Raw genomic sequence first — 22706 nt, 5'->3', positions numbered from 1 at the left:
TCTATCAGTCAATAATACTCAATGTCAGTTATTAAAATAACCGGAATCGATCACATTAAATAACTTAATCAACCTTATACAACATTTTTTTGATGCTTTTTGTTTAAAATTTATAGTTTGAGTTAAACCACTGACCCTGATTAAGCTAATTGCAGCCATTATTTGTGTCAGAAACTCAGATTGTTAATTTCATGCTTTTACACCTTTTAGCAGGCACATTCACGCGATTTTTCATACATTTCAAGGCAAAAATTGGAACAACTGATAATTTCGATCTATTTAAATCAACGTGTGGATTTAAATGAGGTCCGTTTCGGTTAAATTACGAAACAAAAGAATTTACACACAAAAAGAATATCAATTAATTGGCATAATTAATTAGAAACATTCCAGTTACAATTTAACTTTAATAGTGATTTAAGTGCCATCGCGTGTGTTCAAGGCGCACACTGATCAAGATTCACTAAAAATTAATTGCAACATTGTAATAATTTTTTTCACGTTGTTTAAAAAGCAAATTAAATAGTTTGTTATCAATCGCAGTATTATTTATGAACGATCGTAAATTATAATTTATTAAACATAAATCCATTTATTAAAAACTTAAAAACTGACGGATTTCCAGTGCAAATATTATGAATATAAACTAAGAAGCGTGGTTAATGTTTTTCAAAAATAAAGATCTGATTAAATTTTCAAAACTTAAAAATGTCTGAACCAAAAGTACAAAATTTTATTTATTATATTAATAAAAACATCTATTTTGAAGTTTTGATTTTTGCTTATTTTTTTTTTAAATTTTGTATTAAAATATTTCTACAATTATGTCTTCATTAATTCATTGTAAATTTGTTTAATTGCGGTTCAGTGTGCGTTTGGTCACTTTCCTAGTTGGGTAAGAGGAGTCGGCAGAAAACGGTTTTGAAAAGGGTCACGTGGCCGGCCCATTGACGTCAATGGTGACCTCCGCCTCTCTCTCTCCTGCTGCTACTCCTGCTGCGGCTGCGGTCGCCGTTTCTAAACATCTCTCTCCTTCTGTGTTCTCCTCTCACTTCTCGTTACCATCCCATATGTCAAAATCTATGTGATCCAGATGTACAAGAATTTTTACTTACAATCGATTCAAATTTGATTTAATTCATTCTAATTTTTGAGTGATTTCAATGCTCGATACTAGGAAAAAAAAATCCGATAGCTGATATAAACATTGTAAAACATTTCTATAACAGTTTATCTAATTGAAAATTTGTTAGTCAATTTACTGCTACATTATAAAAACGCCGAACGTTTTGATAACCTTTTAACAACTACATAAAACACATTTCATTAAAGATGATTTATAAACCGACTGCTGAAAATTAATTATTTTTCTTTACTTCACTACAATATTAAATAATTTAATTAATAGAGTTATTTTTAGATATTTTTAGATCACTTTCTCAAGTTTGTAATCATAACATTTGCACTTTTCGTGCTCTTAGATCTGGGTGATTATAATCGCAGGATTGTATATTTATTAGTTCGAATTTTCTGCTTGTCCATAAATAATTAAGTCATCGAATCACGTTTTGTAAACAATATCGTAATCGAGAGCCACACCTTTTTTCTGTAATAATTTCAACAGTTTTTGAAAGTTTAAATCGGTGCTTAGCATTATATAAAAATTACAACAATAAACTGTAGATGCAGTAAACAATTGCAGAACATTTCTGGCAACAAAAGCGGAAATTGTATCACACGATTTGTGCGAACCAAGAAAAGCCACTGAAACTTAAATATTTGGCTCAAGGCAAAATACTATTGTATTTTTTTGGAAATGCACAACGAATAATCGTGTGGTAATTGAGAAAACCGTGACCTTAATTCGTTTTGTCAATGAGCGGGACCAAAACAAGGAACAAAATCGATACAATTATGTAAATGTGTGCGTTTCTCAACGATTATCTTCATTAATAAATTGGTGATTCGAATAACCAGTTAAACTATTATGGAAATTGGCCTGTCGAAAAACAGATTCTATATTTGCGTCAAACAGTTGATACGAAAAAAAATCATTAGATTATTAAATACAATGCAAATTATTTAAAAAAAAATGGAAGATATAAAATTAAATTACTTAATTTAAGGCGGAGTTTGTACGTTTAATAATTTATGAGTTTTTTAATCAAAAAAATATATATTGTAGATTTTATACATTTATGTCCTTTATTTTTTAAACTACCTTAACTAACTAAACAATTAGTTTATTAAATTAAGAACCTAAATACATTTTTGAAAAAGTTGGGAAATTAATAGAAAATTAGAATGCTAGGGACAAAGTTTAAAATGTTTATGAGTTCAGTAATTTAAGAATTTAATAATATATAAATATAATAATTTCATGATAAAGAACTTGTACATTATAAATTAAAAACATAAATACATATTTAATAAGTAAATGATGCAAAATAAAATATTGAAAAATTTAGGTAATTAAATGTTACGAAATTAAGAAAATGATGAGTACAAAATTGATATTTTAAAAACTATTATTTTAAAAAAATGAAAGATATAACATTAAATTACTTAATTTAAGGTGGAGTTTGAATGTTTAATAATTTATGACCTTCTTAATTAAAAAAAATATATATTGTAGATTTTATACGTTTATGTCCTTTATTTTTTAAACTACTTCAACTAACTAAACAATTAGTTTATTAAATTAAGACCCTAAATACATTTTTGAAAAAGTTGGGACAAATGTTTAAAATATTTATGAGTACAATATACAACTTAATAATATATATTATAATAATACAATAAAATATATAATTAAAAATATAAATACATATTTGAAAAACAAATAATAACGAATGAAATATATACAAATTTAGATATTTTACAAATTTATGAATTAAATAATTTAATCTTAGTGTACTAATATTACAATTTAAGAACTTACATTAATGTGTAATTCATAATTGAATTAATAACTTTAATACATATTTAAAAAGTAAATAATTAAAATTTTGTATATACAAATTTTGATTAAATAATTTTGAAGATAAGAATATTTGAAAAACCTAGTTTTATGCTTTGAAAAGTCAAATACATATTTAAAAAGTAAATAACAAAGAATGGTATTTAAAAATTTAGATAATTAATAGAGAATTATGAAGTGAAGAATTAATTAGTTTAGATCAGGAGTCGGCAAGCTTTTGGCAGGCAAGGGCCACTTAATGACAAAGTGAAGTAAAGGCGGGTTACACATAATTTTGATAATCAATCCCTATATCCCATATAATACTTTTATTTACAAAACGGGCAGCGGACAGTAAAGAAGAGGCCCTCTGGCCTTTGGTTGAGGACCAATCGTTTAGATATTTAGCAGGACATTGCCATAAAATTTGTATTTTGGTCCGATTTTGACGAACTTCTTTTTCAGTTGTAAAATATCAAAATATGTGATATTTGGTCTATCAGATAAAATTAATTCTTTGAAAAAATTAAAAATCACATTATTCTTTTAATTTTATTTTTTTTTTAATAGTACTAAATACCTTATTGTTCAACAATATTGGAATATTAGACGAATAATACTATATTTATACTAAAACTCGTAATACTCAAATTTTATTTATTTCCACCAATTCACCGTTCAGTTCGATGTAATTATCATATCTTTATCATAAGTTTGTGGTTACCTTTCCCAATTGATTTCCGCACATGAGAAATGCATTTAATAGAACAGTGGATTGGATTGATGAAAAATAAAATTTAAGTACTACGAGAATTATTAGTATAATATTCTAATTTGGTTGTGTTATTTTTGACAGTTTTTTCCCTTGATCAATAAAATAAAATTTTACATTTAAGACATTATGTTTACATGTACAAGTACTTAAATACTTATGAGTTAAAATCTCAATATTTAAGTACTTATGTATTTAGAAATAAATATTAATTAATTTGTTAATCTTTGAAAAATTTGAAATGTAAATTAATTTGTGAGTTTTTTAATTGCAATTTTGTAACTAATTATTATTTGAACTAAACGAGCAGATGTTCCGTTTTTCCCAAACGCAGAATTACCAAACGACGATATTGACCCAAATCGTCCCAAACATAGAAATCGAATGTTCACGTTGGAGAGTGTAATATTTACATAAGCCATGTTTTGTTCCACCGTTGACGTCAATCGGCATGTCAACGGACGCTATGTTTTATCATAAATTAGAGTGAAATATTGATTGATCTGATCGGTGAATCACACATGCACAAATTCAGTTGTTCCATATTCAAGCCGCATGAAATTAGAATGCGAAACTAGTACGGGATTAGTCACTAAACATTAAAATTCTGGAATGTTGTTGTTTTCCAAAATTACGCACCACTTGAAAATTTTCCCTTTCCTATTTTATGTAAATTATTCCATCATAACATATTTATTGACAATTTACGAAAAAAAAACACATCGTGTGCTTTCATAATTATATTCATTCCTGGGGATTAAACATTTTGTAATAAGAAAATCATCGATTGGGCAACGTGTTCAGCTGAGCCAACAAACAGGAAACAATTGCGTTGTCTTTCAAGGTCGCTTTAATCACATCTCCACAATTAGAACACGATCATACACAACCGCAATAAACATTTTATGTTTCGTTTACGCCTCGACCCTTTTTCATTACTATGTTAATGCAATGATATCCATATAATTTTTGGTGGTTACTGGTTATGCTTTTGGCATTTCCGGAGCACACACCCCCCATTCTATTGACGTCAATTGTGGTAAAAATTTTCTGGGAAACTGGGATTACTACACGATGTTACTTGTTCGAGTGAATGTCTTCATTAACTTGAATATTACAGTCACAATCACAAGATTTTCTGAAGAAATTGTTTTATGTCTGTATTATTTGTGCAGAGATCAAATTTGATTAATTATAATTTGTTTTTGAATACTTCTTATAGAAATTTTAAATAATAAACTATTCTAAAACATTTCAAATACTACTAATATTTAAAAATATAAGTATCTAGTTCAATTTAAGAACTAATAGGATGTCATACATTTTTTATCAACTTACAATAGGATTTTTTAATAATAAACAAAATTATTAATGAAAATAAACTAATTTATTACTCAAAACTTAAACTAATCAAATAATATTGAGTATAGTGTCTATAATTGGGTCCACAATAAATTTTCTCTGCTTCTAATAAACTAATCTATTATATATTGAGCATAAACTAATATTGATCTCTTTTTATCTTCAATGAATACCAGATCCAATCAATTATATGAAAATTGATTTTAATTATGACTAATAACAACAATGTGTTCTAGCCTAATTATTTTTGCACTGAAAAAAAAAATAAATAGTTTAGCCAAATTAATGAAATAATTGTTAGGCTAGGGCACATTGTTGCTACTAGTCATAATTAAAATCAATTTTCATATAGATAATAATTTTCTAACATTCTTGGCAATATTTTAGCCAAGTTAATATATTGTATATTACATTTTAATTTTAAAGTGGTTAATATTTTTTTTAATTTTTACAAAGGAGTGAAAAACAAAGAAATATTAAATAAATTTATTTTTGCACTGAAAAAAAAATAGTTTAGCCAAATTAATGGAATAATTAATTTATTTAATATTTCTTTGTTTTTCTCTACTTTGTAAAAATTAAAAAATATATTAACCACTTTAAAATTTAATGTAATATACAATATATTAACGTGGCTAAAATATTGCCAAGAATATTTATTAGTTATCAGTAAATAAATATATAAAATAATAAAATAATATTCAATAAATGATATCTTTAATTGTACGTATTAATATAAATCAATTTTTTTTTAAATATAACTACAAGATGATGATGTTATCAGTCATCAGCCACTAAGCAATATGTTATTGATCAAATATTCACCATCTGTCAATACATCATTGATCACCCGCTACCTGTTAGTTCGATAGGGATAATAAGCAAGGACAACCGATCAACTTTACCCGTATCTGCCTCCTAAACGGACCAACATGTAGCATGAACAGGAAAATCGTACCAATTGTGTATATTAATCATCTAAATGCATGACTTAATCCAAAAGTTCAGTTATTTATTTTTTGGTTAAAATTTCATTCATTTGGTAAATTATTATCAAGAAAAGCATTTGACCCGTCTGAATTCAGAGAGAGACGTCATGCATGACAGAGGCAGTAGAAGTCTGTCCCATAGTGGGAGACTTTACTGTCTCTATTGCACATGATGTCTCTTTCAGGATTCAGATGGATCAAACTCTTTTTGTACTGTATATTATAAAATTTAACTAATAAAATTAATAAAAAAATGTTTTATATTTCTTTTAAAAGTTCAAGAAGATGTTACACACTTTATTGGGTACCATAAGTAACATTTTTTCAATTAATTTTATTAACATCAATAAATTAATTCCTCAGTAAGCATAAGCTAATCAAATAATATTGATTGTATGTGATTATTTTTCTCACTGCGGAGTATTCTGTAACTTAATTAATAAAAAATTAATTGGAGTCTTGTTTAAGAATTAATAGGTGGATGTCATATATTTGTTTGGTGAATTTAAAGTTTTTTTTAAACATAAACAAATTAAATAATATTGTAAAGACAAGGTCTTTAACTGTATTCATGTGACTATTACTCATTTTTATGAAAATTGTTTTTAATTGTGTGAAGACATTTTTTGAGCAATTTAACTAAATTAATCCCAAGAATTTTAGAAAACTGTTTGTATGTAAATTTTATTAATAATTCTTTGTTTTTTATGCTTTAAAACATATATTACGCATTCTAAAATTTAAGGAATAAAATTAATAGAAAAAATTTGTTTCCTGTTAATATTCAAGATCATTTTAAGAATTACACACTTTATTGAGTACCATAAAGCATGATTTTTTCAACTGATTTTTTTGCATCATTAAATTAATGTCCCACTATGCATAAACCAATCATCAAATAATATTGATTGTATAATCTCTTTAATTGTATTCAAAGTGAATATCAAATTGAACCACTCATGTTAACACTATGTTTAATTAACAAAAAACTATTTTAAATTATTTTTCTCGCTACAAATACTAAATTTTGTTTATTAATTCTTTAAATCCTACTTTATAGCAGTTTTAGAAGTATTCTATAACTTAATTAATAAAATAAATTAAAAATTATTATTGTGTTTTTTAAAAATATACAAAAATAAAATATTAATTGTAATCTAATCTAGTTTAAGAACAAATAGGTGGATGCATTTTTTTGATCAATCTATTTTTTCTTTTTTTTAATTTTGTTCTTTATGTCAATAAATTAATCTATTACACATTAAGCATAAACAAAGTAAATAATATTGTTAAGACAAGCTTTTTAACTGTATCCATTTTACTATTAGTCAGATTATTTATGAAAATTATTTTTAATTATGCTTAGAACTTTTTTGAGCAATTTAACTAAATTAGTCCCAAGAATTTTAGAAAAATGTTTGTATTTGGGTCCTATTTAAGTTTTTATTCTGTGAAAATCAATTTTTTTAATAATTCTTTGTTTTTTATACTTTAAAATATAAACTGCGTACTCTAAAATTTAAGGAATAAACTTAATAGAAAAAATTATTTTTTTTCTGTTGATTGTCAATTTCATTTTAAGAATTAAATATATATCACATATGGTATTTCATTGTCTACGACAAAGTAACACATTTCAATAAAAATTTTGTTCTGAACAGATTATCTTTTTGTTGTTTCCTAAATGTTTCCACATCTAATCAGCCATATGAATTGTTTTTAAATATGGCAAGACAATTTTTGACAAAATTTCTCATTAATTTTGCTAAATTATAGTCAAGAAACTATTCCATATTTCTTTTGTCAATGCAAATATGAAATTGCATAACTAAAGTATCTTAGAATTTATTTAATAAAATAAATTATTGATTATTTTTTATTTAAAAATACATAAATGAATAAAATTATTCATAACAATAAATCAATCTATAATAATAAGCTTAAAGTAATATTATAAAAATATAATAATAAATAATATTGAATAGATTATTTCTTTAGGTGTATGCACTAATTTAGATGATTTAGATTATTTTTTATTATGTTTATAACGTTTTTCATTAAATTACTGCCAAAAAGCTATAATATAAAAATATAATAATAAATAATATTGAATAGATTATTTCTTTGGGTGTATATATAAATTTAGATGATTTAGACTATTTTTTATTATGTTTATAACGTTTTTCATTAAATTATTGCCAAAAAGCTAGAATATAAATATAATATAAAAATATAATAATAAATAATATTGAATAGATTATTTCTTTAGATGTATATATAAATTTAGATGATTTAGACCATTTTTATTATGTTTATAATGTTGTCCATTAAATTATTACCAAAAGGTTATTTTTTTTTTCTATTCTAAAATAATAAAAAATATAAAAAATAATAAAAAATATTAAAATTTTTTAATATTTTTTATTTAAATAAATGCCTAAATAAGGTATTAACTTTATAGTATAGTTCATTTTAAAAGCTAACAGAATGTCATTTACTTTTTGATCAAATCAGTTAAATTATTTTCGATAAAAAATTTGTTCTCAACGTCAAAAAAAACCTAATCTATAGGTGAAATAGTGGACATGAATTAATCAGAAAAATATTCAATAGATAATCACCTTAATAAAATCTGTAGCCAACATCGGATTAGCCGTCCAAAAAAAAAAAGTCAGCGACCAAAGAGCGTGTTTTTTTCAGTCCAAAGACAACATTCAAAAGCAAGAAAACTTTGCATTGACGTCAATGCAAGAGTGGTCGGCGGTTTGGCGGCCGGTTTGCGTTTCGCAATCGAAACCGACGCGACCGCAAGAAACTCGCGTGTTCTGTCTCCTACTTTTTTTACATTCTTGATTCTGTCTCGCATTGCGGGGTGTTTCGCCCCGAGGGCAGGGACGTTCGTTCGTCGTGATGTTGGTTTGGTGCGCGGACGTGAAGATGAAGCACACGCGCCGGAACGCACTCAAGGTAGATGTGATGTGATTTTTTCGTTGTGTTTTCCGTAATTAAGTAAGTTGGTTTCGGTGGGCGTGCACGATTATCCGCCTTATCGAAATTTATTCGATGTGACGTTTGTACGACTAAATATTATTTAATTATTCATATGGGAGCTGATAAGGAGTATTGTACAAATTTCGTTTTATTCACAAATTAACAGTCTTAATTGCAAATATTTTAAAAATCATTATTTTGTATCAATCTTTATTTACTCGTTGTGTTTGTGTTGATATGCAGAAATTTTAAGTAAGATTCATTGTTGTGTTTATTTCATACGCATTCTCCGAAACTGGGTAAAATTTTTCTGTGGAGTTTGAAATTAGCCACCATTTTGGAAATTTCCTCAAAAAAGTATATATATATTTTTGCAATTTATGGTACATTTTTTCAAACCAATCTACGTCTTCATAACGTGAGTTATGAGAAATATTCAAACACGTAGAATAAATATAAAACTAACAAAAATAAATCTTTTACCGTTTGATGGTTTTTTATAAAGAATTTCAGTCCATAGTTTTGTTATATTCCTTCTAAATTTTTATTCAATTTATAACATTGTTCAAAATAATGTTTGTTTTGTGTTGATACTAAATATTTTGAATTCTTAAAATGTTAAATTTTTTAATTTTTTTTGTTGGCTCAATATTAAATAGAGATAATTTAACTTGCTAAAAGCTGGATTGGTAATATTCATAAACTTATTGGCCAAATTGAATGTGCTCTAGTGAGTATCTCTGAAAGGTGTGTTCAGAATTCTACAACAAATTTTCAAGGTGAAAATATATAGAGAAGTTTGAGGTTTCATACATTGGAAATTTTGTATGTAATCATTTTCCAAAAACTTTCCCTTCTGCCAATGTTCTTAATTGTCTAACACTTTTCCATCGGTAGTATTTTTTAAACGGATAGATAGTAGTCTTTATGTTTAGGCGATACCCCTTTACAGATCAATATGTCCAACCATTTAAACCAATATTCAAAAGTATGATTTTCGTAGATTTTTCTAAATTTAACTGTTGGAAAGTTCACTTTCCTGTAATGAGTTTTTCCGTGTAAATTAGTGTTGCACAAAATATTCCATTTCTTATTTAAAACAAAATATTATTGAAACATTTTATTCGGAATACCAAAAAATCATCGAAAAACACCCAAACAAAATAACTTACCACAAACATATTAACTTGTAACGAAAAATCAAAGTGTGTTTATTTACAATGTTTGAGATTTCGTGTTTGTTCAGGTTCGACACGCAATCGAAAATGATTCTTTAATACTGAGACCATAAAATCCCACGTAAATAAACAATAATGTGGCTAAAATCTGCGTCAAAGGTAAATTCATAAAACTTTTATTTAGTTTGTAAGTATTTGCAGAAATCTCGTTTGAGGTTTTACCATAAATAATAAAATGGGTAAAGAACCATCATCCATGAACCGTGTGAATTTTCTGAAGAAATTATTGTGGAAAATCCAGCAAATTACGTTTGCAACATTTTATTAATCTTTCACAACACACACATGGTAAAAATTAAGCTTATCAGGTCATATTAGCATATGGTTAATTTAAAGAAATTCTGGTAAACCCGCTAGTGAATATTCGTTGTGATTCCCATGTAAAAGGCTTAGAAAGATACGACATCTTAATTACACAATTTTTGTCTTCTTATGGCTCTAATTGATTTATTCTCAGAAAAAATTTGTCAATTGTGACAAATTAATGAATGTTTTTCTGTTGGCGCTGACTCAAACTAATAAAAACGGTCCCTTTAAAGCGTTTGCACTTACAATGACACAAATGGAATGAAGTCTCGCATTTCTAAAAGGGTCTAATGAGCCAATTAACCGTTTTTGCAACACAGCACCACTGACAAGTGTTCGTATCTATAAATACACCCGTTTTGCGTCAATATGTATGTTTGTAGGTATCTTTTTACAATAATTGATGCGAAATAAATATTTTCAAGTGCGGATAATTGGAAAAACAAGCCGGTTCCAGTCGACGTGAGTTATGCGAGAAGTGCGTCCAATTAGAACAATCAAAGTTTTAAGTCTAATTACAGTCTGGTTCTTGGCCAATTAAAGACGTTGACGTCAGGATCAGTTTTGGGATTAATTAACACGGTACGAAATTTCCTTCGATTAAAAAACACGAAAATCGACCACACCAAAGACAACGCGACCTTTGTTGTCGATTTGTTTTCAATTCCATGCTTAATTGCTCAAACAAATTGATTTTTTGTGAATTTTTCCGCCGCATTAGACACATTTGGTTTGGTTGGGTTGTTTGTTCGTTTGCAAGGTTGAAATTTATTGATTTTAATATTCGAGGTGTGAAATTTCAAAAGCATAACAATTTTACAACATTAATTTAATTTCACAGTTACTTTTTTAAATAAAATAACTTATTTACTTCCAAAAGACATATAATCTTAAACTTTGATGATCGTATGTGGATAAATTAAACTCATAGAAATTAAGCTTTCCACAAATATATAATTTTGATGTATACTGCCAAATATGAAAGTTGAGAACCACTGATAATTTGTTAAAAATTAGTAATTATATCATAAACTTATTAAAATAAAATTTAGTTTTTAAAAACATAAACAAAATAATCAGTTACACTCATTTTGTTTTATATTCAACAATATTACCAGAAATTTCGTTATATATTAAAAGTTATCTAAGATAATTAATATTAATAGAATTTATATCTTTTTCAGACATTTTAAGGATAAAGTAAAATGTAGTTTCCACTTAAGTAGGTGTGCAATGAAAAAATGCCTGAGTAAATTTTAATAGTTTGTTAAAAAATAAATAAATAAAAAAATTATTTCTTTTCATATTTCAGTATAATTAGTTTATCTATCTGGTTTTAAAAATTAAAACTAGATTAAAAATAATATATTACAAAGATTCATGTTTTTCCTTTTTAAGTTGGCAATAATTTTTTGTCATTTAATTCTTATTTTGAAATAAATTAATGAAACTGGTTGGTATAAGAAAGTCTTTTGAAGTGCGGAATCTAAATCGGCTGTTGTTAACTTTTTCAAATTCAAAATTTTGATTTTAGTATTCAAAGTGTGATATTTTAAAATCATAAATGTTTAAATATTAATTTAACTTTTTATAGGCACTTTTTTAAGTAAAATAAGTTAATTACCTCAAAAAAGGTATATATCCTTAAACTTTGGTGATATGTGGATAAATTAAATTTATAGTTTGGTTTCATATTCTACAATATTATCATCAAATTTACCAGAAATTTTGTTATATATTATATCTAAAGATAATTTAATATCAACACAATTTATATCTTTTTGGATAGTTTTATTTTTTCAGATATTTTTAGGACAAAGTAAAATGTAGATTCCACTTGAGTAGGTGTCTAATGAAAAAATGTCTGAGACAGTTTTAATCGTTTGTTAAAAAATAAATAAATAAAAAAAATATTTCTTTTCATATATCAGAATGATCAGTTTTTTCTATTTGGTTTTAAAAATTAAAACTAAATTCAAAATAATATATTACAAAGATTTATCAAAATAATCAATTAAATGTTTTTCCTTTTTAAGTAACATTTTTCGATTATTTATTTCTTATTTTAAAACAGATTAATGAAACTGGTTGGTACAAGGAGGTATATTGAAGTACGGAATCTAAATCTATTATTTTTAACTTTTTCCTTATCATAATTTTTAGATTATAGGTTTGATGCTGAAAACAAATTTCATTCCAGTTGTTCCCAAGAAATAAGTTAGTTAGAGTTTTATGTATCTAACAATTAGGTGATGTTTATTATCTAGAATCTACGTCATTTAGTTTCAGAGGATAACAAATCCTTATTACTGATTTGTAATTATATTAATTCGTACGACAACTTTGGTTGTTCGTGGAAGCGACGACAATGTATTTAAATTATTATTTTTTGGTAAGATTTACGGAATATACAATAATGGTACATACTGAAATTGATTTTTTGTGAATTTCATTCAAGTTTTATTGAGGATCGTCCTATATTGGTTCGCTGATTCCACAATTAAATATAATCGGTGCAATACTTTTAATATTCATTAAAAACTTCGAAGGAAAATGTGCTAACAAAAGTATTTATATAGTAGTTTTTAAGAAAAATAAAATGCAGTGTATTACCCTGAATATTCAGTTAAACATTGTCGGTGTAAGGACACTGCATATAATTGTCCTTCACAACTTAAAAGTGTTTTTGTTAGTACTTTCTTTTAATAATAATTGTTTTATCTGGCCGTCGTCGTTTCCGCTTTGCGCGGGGGTGTGAGGACGAACGGCCAATTAAACGAGATGATCCCGTTTGATTTGCACACACCTTCACACACACACGATACGCCCACATGTGAATATCATTGTTGATATCCGTTTGGGCGTATCTTTAGTTTGACGTCAAACCGACCACACTATGCAAAACTTTATCTGTTTGTTCTAATAACTGTTTTTAATTTTATTAATAGACAATATTGTTTGTGTGTGTTTTGGAATTAGAGAAAAAAATGTACGCGCGTGAAATAATTAATAATTAACGCGTTTTTATCCTCTTTGCAATATCTTATCCAGTTGTTTACAGTTCAAAAAAATGAAATAAAAATATGGTTAAAACAACATTATCGCTTTAATGCACTTAATTAAACGCAAACACTAATGCATATTTATTTATCTTTAATTTAAATATTTTGACATAGGTTTCATATCTGAATAAGTTGATAAACAGTGTCGTAAATTTATGTAATCAATGATTAGAAATACACACATAATAATCTTTAAAAATTATTACGCAATTAAGCGCCGTTCGAAAAATGGTGGATGCGCCAGTTTTTGTTTAATTTAATTTGCATCAGTTAATTATGGAAATTTCCGATCAGGTAATCAAAACACTCGAACAAAGTGCCAGAAGGTTAATTAAGTTAAACGTAATAAACGTTGACCCAGTTATCAATGTCACAAACAAATATTTAACCACCGTTGCAATTTCACTTTATCAACAAATAATTAATATAATTGTAATAAATCACCGATAAAAGAGATAAACAATTTACCTGGTTTGTTTTGGTGTTTGTATCATAATTGTGAAATGAAAAACGAATGATTGATCGATTATTGCGACAAATTCTATTAATGGTATCGATACTTATTTATAAATATTGACGTCTCAATTGATTATTAATAGTCATTTCGCAAATCATTTTCACACACACGACAGTAATTGAGAACTACAACAAAGAGAGTGCTTAATCACCTTTTTCGTGGTTAATCTAAAAAAACCTACCGAATTAATTATAGAATAATTATTACACACTTAGTGATCTTCGGTATTTCCATAAATTATAAGGAGATAATTAAAAATTAATAAAAAAACCGTTGACAAAGTTCAATGTGAGGCAAATCGTGTTACAAAATCGCTTCTGAAATGCGTCAAAGGACTATTTTTATGGTACAATTAATCTGGAATGAAAATGATAAATCATAAAAACATTGTCTCATTTGCACAAGTTCCTAAACGTGTCAGATAAAAAATACACCAGTTAGCACAATTTGTTGCATCAGATTCAATATTGACACTAGTTTACCAAAAAATTCAGTAGTAAAATTTTATACCTAATTTGTAATTGTTAATGTTTTTTTAAGTATTTTAAGATATTGTCGAAAGTTACGATTTTGAATATTGAAGTACAAAGTGGTACATGCTTTATTTTCCTGAAATAGTGACTTTATTCTGTTTCTTGTATATATTACATGTTATGTGCTTTAACTGAAACATCATGGTCATGTCTGAAAGGCATATTGGCCAAATTCAATAGGATTATTATCTCAATGCACAAGATCAAATATACGTATACGTTCAATTTAGTCTGTAAGAAAAATGTTCGAAATAAATCCTCTCGATATAAATCTTGTATTTATAAAAAACTGAATACTTTATATACAGACAGAATTTGAATTTCAATAACTTACAAGCAGCTCTGAATTACAGAAGTAAAATTTTATGGATAATTTGTAATTGTTAATGGATTTTTTAAGTATTTTAAGATATTACCGAATATCATGATTTTAAATATTGAAGTACCAGGTGGCTTTATTTTCCTGAAATAGTGACTTTATTATGTTTCTCGTATACTTTATTTGTTATGTGCTTTAACTGAAACTTCAGATATATTGGCCAAATTCAATAGGGTTCAATAGGACAACAGGATTATTATCTCAATGCACAAGATCAAAATATTATACGTATACGTATAGAAAAATGTTCGAAGTAAGACTTCTCGATATAAATCTTGTATTCCTAAAAAAACTGAATACTTTATATACAGGTAGAATTTGAATTTCAATAACTTATCACCGTTTATGCAAAATGGTCTTTCTAAAATAAGACATATTCAAATCCGTAAGCTTCTGCAGATAATAACGTATTGGAGTATAAATTAAATGGAAAATCAGTAACATATCTATAAATATTGTACTTCAGAAAATGTGTGTTTAGAATAATTTACAAATCAATCTAATCTTTATTTTGAAACGAATCGAATCATTTCCACTGACCAATCAGAACGTTATTCATTAGTGGGGAATATTTTCGCTATTTTTAGTCTAATTTGTGATACTTTTTATGCAAAATTATGCGCAATACGATTGATTGACGTACTTTTGTGTGGCACAAAACGCACACCAATGAAAAAAATGAAAACATCAATCGAATGTTTATATTTGTCCCAATAAATCATACGAATCGTATTTTTGTTCTGATAATAAATAGCATTGACGCAAGGATAAATCTCTTTGTTTATGCCATTTTCCCACTAAAAATTTCTTTTGATCTCGGTTTTTCATTAATATCGTTGATCTTATAGTTGTTAACAATAATGTTTTTGTATTTTCTTGTTGTTTTCGATGGTTTCAAACAAAATGTGTATTGTTGAAAGTTATCAAAATATTGTGTTTGTGCGTCAATGAGTTGCCAAACTTTTATGAATCGCTATTTGTTTTAAGATAATGGCGAAAAATGATTATTATGTCCCATTTACGTTGTTGCCTCATATTTTATTTTAAATGACGTATCTGTTGCATTTCTATAAATAAAATAAAATATTCTAAACGCCTTCGCCGTTCTTCAGATACATATTCAAATTAGTCGATTCCGGATACGTTGAACTATTACGATCATCACCGTTTAATAATTTAAATTGTGACACATTATAATGGCGAAGTCATCGATTAAAATACCGCGAATCTATCTATATCCAATAAAAACCGATTGGAAATTCGTACGGACGATGCTGAAATTCAGGAACTCATAAATTGATATGAGGTCAAACGTTACAACCGTTTTTTTATGTTATAAATTAATAATGCTAGACTTCATGTCTGCCTTGTATAACTACTTAAGGCTAAATTAACCGTGCCGATTCTTGTGTTTGTCCGATAACACGACATTTTTCGCATTTTATTTTAATATTTATTTAATTTCCTGGTTACATAAATAGTGGCGAAAGTGAACAAAACAATTTGATCGTGATCTAAACATGTGGTCGAATAGAATTTGAATTAATATTAATTAAAACGCGCTTAATTCGTTTCGCACAATTTTCTTCGTGTAAATATTTACGAACGGACGGTTAGTATGTTTGAGAATCGCTTTACAACTGACAGATGCAATTAATGACATTTTATTAGCCAGATGTTCCCTCCGGAATTTGTTTGGGTGTTCGTAAACAGAAAAATATAAACTGTGATCGATGGAAATTGTCAAGGAAATGTTTAAGCGCTTTTGAATATACAGGAACGTTAAAAATAATTTAATATAATTAATAAACGTCTAGAAAATATAAACTTAATTATTCAATATTTCTAAAAATATCTTTAATTTTTATAATTATGTTTATCTAAAATAAAATTACGAAAAAATCAAATAAACTACGTAATATTAATTTACAAATTTAAATTTAATATCCAATTAACATTAATTTACCACAATTTTAATAAATTATATCCATAAAATAAAAAGAATTTGGTATTGTAGAGAATTAATTTGAATAGTAGTAGTAAACATGTAAAGAAAAACCCACTAAAAATATTATATAAATAATTAATTACATATTAAACACGGTTAAAAATCTTTCATTCACAAATAAAATCTAACAAATAGTATAATAATTCATTAAAATATTTTGATGATGAAACTATTATATTTGAAAAGTCAATAATTTACTGTGGTCAGTGAAAATAAACGAATTTTTAATGTCTTATTAAGATTTAATTTAAAAATTATATGACAATAGAAATTAAAGTTTTCAAGCCAAAATTATACTGTTAACTTAGGAAATTTGAAAATTTCACACATTATAATAATTTGAATAATAATATAACAGAACATTTAAAAACAGTATAAACAACACATAAACATATAAAGAAGAAAAATATGTTAATAAATAAAAATTATGCTCCAATATAATGAAAAAATCCACATAATTCATTATAAAAATAAATAATTACAGAATAACCACAGTTAAAAATTCTTCATTCACAAACAAGATATAAAAACATTGTAATAAATTAATCAACAATAACAAAACTAAACATAAATAATAATTTAAGGATTTGAAAAACGGATGATCTAATCTAACGAAAAAATCAATTTTAACATTGTAATAATAATAATAATTACTGTTCGGTTAAATATTAATATATTATTAACCTTTAATTAACTATAATTTATATAAAAACAAAATGTGTTATGGTCCCAAAAGAAGTTTAAATTCATTGACTCATAAATTCTAATTATTATATTTAAATTTTCAAATTTTACAACAATTATTGTGACCAACTTTAATTATTCTCGCACTTTGCTCAAAATTTGTGTAATGTACTTAACGAAGCAAAATAACAAATGTTTTAACAAACTACTTTTGTCAAAAACATGTAAAACGGACAATAACAGAAAAAATAAAAAGAACAGTTAGTCATATGAATGAAGCCGACGTCAAACCGATTAATTAACAATTACCTTGGATTTTGATTACAATGTGCGGCTTTCAGCGTTCAAAAATAACAAAATAAATTAATCGCGAAGCGAAAGAGGATGCGGTTTTCCTGTTATAAAAGGATCGTTGAAGCTTTCTGGAATATTGGTCCGCAAACATGTTTTCACGGATATTCAGTGTTTTCACAGATTAATAATAGATTTCTTGAAATATAAACACATATTGAAAACAAGTATTTAAACAATTTTATTTAAAATTTATGACACCTATTGTAACGTACACACTGTATCAACTTATACATCTGTTAAAAACATTAATAGTATTTTCCAGATGCGTTTCTAGATGCGTCAACATGGAATTCCAAGAGGCATGGACTCAATTGACAAATCTAATTATTACATTATATTATTCATAATTTTCCCGGTCATTAATCATCGATCAATCGTGTGTTGACAAATCAATATTAGGCTTCAGTTGAATTTTTTCGTATTAAAAAAGTTCACACTTTTTATCACTCAGTTTGTGCACTTAAAATCGTGTTCCTGTTTCGGTTTTGTGTCGTCAAAATGTTATTTTTGCAGCATGCTTACAAGGTAAATAAATATTAAACCGATAAAATCACATTCGAATTCACTGCACGAATTAGAATTGACGCACTATCGTTCTCTATTAGTTACATTCTTTTCATTTCAATTAGTTTATTGTCTAATTGAACAAATTTTATGGCATTCATTATTAAGAATGTTTTGTGTTAAAATTTCAACAAATTTTGATTTAACAAAAATTAAAAAAACTGAATATAATTTAATAATAATTGAGTGTTAAAAACATAAAATTTCCCAATTAACGTACAAGGTAAATTTAAACAAATTACTCATTTAATAACCTACATTAACCAATTATCGACCTTTTTGCATAATTCGTACTGCGGACATTGTACAAAACGACAATTAAAAATTAGCATGGAACAAATATTTAAAATCGTTTCGAAAAATGAAAAGATGCGAACGATGTATTTAATGTTACGCATTGACGTCATTGCCTTCAAATCTAATGTAAATTATTCGGAGGCATTCGTAAATTTGAATATTTCAAATGTCCATTATCGTGCGGTTGTTTTCGTTTCGACAACCTGAACGGAATACGAACCGAAAGAAATGGATTAATAAAGGACGCGATGGAATTTCAAACCACGTCGCACTTTTACCAATTACCTATTAACTCTGAATGTCTAATGGCTTATTTGTTTATATATTCAATTTAATATAACCGAATTTATCTACATTGTTATTAAAAAATCAATGACCAGAACGATATATCCTAAAATATTAAATGACACGTCCAATCAATCAATAAAAGTTTGAAGGATCGACATCCTTATTGCAGAAAATCGCAATTAGATCTATATTTAACTCGTTCGTTATGGATGAAATACCATTAAACAAGCGGGTGGTCTAAAAATATGCAATTGTAAACACGGCCTTATTTGTATTTTGTTTAATCGTCTGTCTATTTTTAAATATTAATACGCTTTTAGATTTTTGCGGTCTGTTTGTTCAATTTGTCCTCGGATTTCTTAATTAAACATTAATTATTAAAAAAATGTACTTTTACTCTAAAAATTAATTAATTTTACGACTCCAATTAAAAGTCAATTTGAAATTTATTGTTTAATTCTCTTAATCACGAATTTATTAAATGATGTTTCAGCAACACTCGCTAATTAAATCATATTTATCGTATAAAATTATAACATATAATATTTTTGTATGTAAATAATATAATAAATTGATGTTGGTTGCGATTGCAGTGTGAGGATGATTTTTTAATCTGTGCCGAAAGCAAAACAATAAAATCTGGTTAATCTGCTCATGAAATTTTAAAATTGGTTATATACATATATATATATATATATATATATATATATATATATATATATATATATATATATATATATATATATATATATATGCAAACATAAATGATACCATAAGTCACCATAACACTTTTATTTCTTGTTGTCCTTTTTTGTACATTAGATGATGTGAAACAAATCCATTTTTAGCTATTAAATTTGAATCAGCAAACGTTAATTATTAAAAAATATAAAAATTTGCTCTAATATAAATACACAAAAAAATCACTTTTAAATTCAAAAGTTATGTCAAAATTTATTGTTTATTTCTTTTAATCACGAATTAATTAAATGATGCTTTAACAACACTCAGTAATTAAGTCGTATTTTTAGTTTAAAATTATACCATATGATAATTTATGTTTATAATTTTTATATGAGAAATTGATTTGTTGTCATTTCAAATGACTTATGCCATTTAAAGTTTTATTGCTATAAATAATTTGTAATTAATATTTTAATTAATTCTAGACTAATATATTGTAAAATTCCCATTATTATGAATAACTTCCAAACAACTTTTTTTCATGGAAAGCAATATATGGTCAATAATATTTGGATTCATATTTTGCCATACCCCTTGTAGAACCACGGTTCTAAATCTTGCCAATTACTATACTCATTGTGTCTTATTTTGTTGTTCATTATCTCCCATAAGTTTTCAATGGAGTTTAGGTTTGGAAATTGTTCATAAAATGAATCAATTCCCTTAAAAGCTACTGCTTCAAATATTTTGAAGTGTGCTGTAATAAATATTTAATTAATCAACAATAACAAAACTAAACATAAATAATAATTTAAGAATTTGAAAAGGGTAACTAATTGTAACTGAATTAAATAAAAAAGATTTAATTAAAAAAAATATGTGATATAATTTCTATCGATAAAATTTTGACGCTGAAATTATATTGTTAATTTATGAAATCTTGAATTTTCATTTATTTAAATAATAATATGACAAAACAACTCTAATTGGCCAAAACATAAAAATAAACATACAAATTACAAAAATATGTTAATAATAAAAAACGGATGACCTAATCTAACGAAAAAATCAACTTTAACATTGTAAAAATAATAATTACTGTTCGGTTAAATATTCTTCATTCATAAATAATCATACTACAGTAAATACCCGATTAACCTTTAATTAACTATAATTTATATAAAAATAAAATGTGTTATGGTCCCAAAAAAGTTTAAATTCAGTTATTCATAAATTCTACATCCATAATTTTTACGTCACAATAATTAATTACTGTCTCTAAATTTTCAAATTTTACAATAATTATTGGGACCGTCTTTAATTATTCTCCCATTATTATGAATAACTTCCAAACACCTTTTTTTCATGGAAAGCAACAGATGGTTAATAATATTGGGATATATATTTTGCCAGGCCTCTTGCTGAACCGTGAATAAATCTCGCTGATTATTATACTCTTTGTGTCTTATTTTGTTGTTCACTATCTCCAATAAGTTTTCAATGGAGTTTAGATTGGGAAATTGACATGGCCAGTTCATAACATTATTTCGCTTAAAAGCGACTGCTCAAATATTTTGAAGTGTGCTTCAGGTCATTATCTTGTTGAAAATAATGTTTTCGTGACATATTTTTATCTGTATATGGTACCATTTTGTTCCTCAATATTTCTTTATATATATAAAACGATTCAAAACAGAGGACCCTTTCCAAATCCCGAAAAGCAGCTCCATACCATTACCGATCGGTCGCCCGAGTATGGTAAACTTTGGGTTATGTTACTGTTTATGAATAGGTCACCTTACATATAAAATCCCATCACTGTTAACCAGATTAAATTTAACCTCATGACTACAGATCGCTCATTTTCAATCATTTAAAGTCAAGTGTATAACGAAGGCATCCCCGATTTTTTTTTTTAATTATAATTTTACTATAACTCTAATAGAAGAATAAAAATAATAAAAATCAATAATAATATTCAGTGAAATGATTGAAATTTAATTAAGTTTGAATTTATATTAGCAATAAATGAGAATGGCCTTGATTTTTTACAAATGTTCAAAAAACATACAGTGAAATTGTATCTATTATTTTATTAATAAATTCTCGAGCTATGTAATTAAAAAATATAATGTAACATAAATATAATATTAAAAAAAGTTATTATGCACAATATTTTAGATAATTTCCACAATTAAAAATTATTACTGTTTTATGTCACTTTGTCACATTGAAACAATATTTTAGAGAACAATAGTAAATAATTAAATTTATCGACCAAAAATATTTAAAATAATTTCCGTCATTAAAATTATTGAAGTTTTATGTCCAACTTGTATTACAAGTTGGCAATTTTCGAATTTAATTGTGCCATTATCGATTACAAAATTTTAATTGTGTGTTTTCATAACTGTTTGTTTAATTTATAATAATTGTTGTTTTGTGATACTTTCAGAAAATCGCACCAATTAAACCAATAATCGTGTTCGGAATTGAATAAAATGCATCAATTGTGATATATTGGCAATGATCACGGTTCGCCCTCGTGTAAGGCGCAAAGTTATCGCACCCATGAACTTAAATTTATTAATATTAATAATAGATAAACTGTTTGTAATTTGTTGACTCCTTCCAAAACACTGACCTACACTCTACGCATTTATTGACTTTATCTGCAATAGTATCGTTAGAAAACTAGAGTAGTTTTATCTAAAAATGT

At 26.1% G+C, this 22706-nt stretch overlaps 1 protein-coding gene across 4 annotated transcripts in view; it reads left to right on the top strand.

Moving 5' to 3' along the window:
* Positions 1 to 22706, top strand: part of LOC109598141 (inositol-trisphosphate 3-kinase homolog) — a 60042-nt gene that overhangs the window by 6908 nt on the left and 30428 nt on the right. Inside the window, exon 1 of one of the 4 annotated variants that reach the window (XM_049967199.1) lies at positions 8906 to 9049. The exons of 2 other annotated variants lie outside the window; for them this stretch is intronic. In XM_049967199.1, coding sequence (XP_049823156.1) covers positions 8993 to 9049 — 57 coding nt within the window. In that variant the 5' untranslated portion in view covers positions 8906 to 8992. Of the gene's footprint in view, positions 1 to 8905; positions 9050 to 18586; positions 18680 to 22706 lie in introns of those variants that run through there. One more of the 4 variants, XM_020013982.2, reaches the window with a different exon arrangement.

Source organism: Aethina tumida, chromosome 5, assembly GCF_024364675.1.
Source record: "Aethina tumida isolate Nest 87 chromosome 5, icAetTumi1.1, whole genome shotgun sequence".
NCBI lineage: Eukaryota > Metazoa > Arthropoda > Insecta > Coleoptera > Nitidulidae > Aethina > Aethina tumida.
This window is presented reverse-complemented; position numbering and strand designations above follow the sequence as displayed.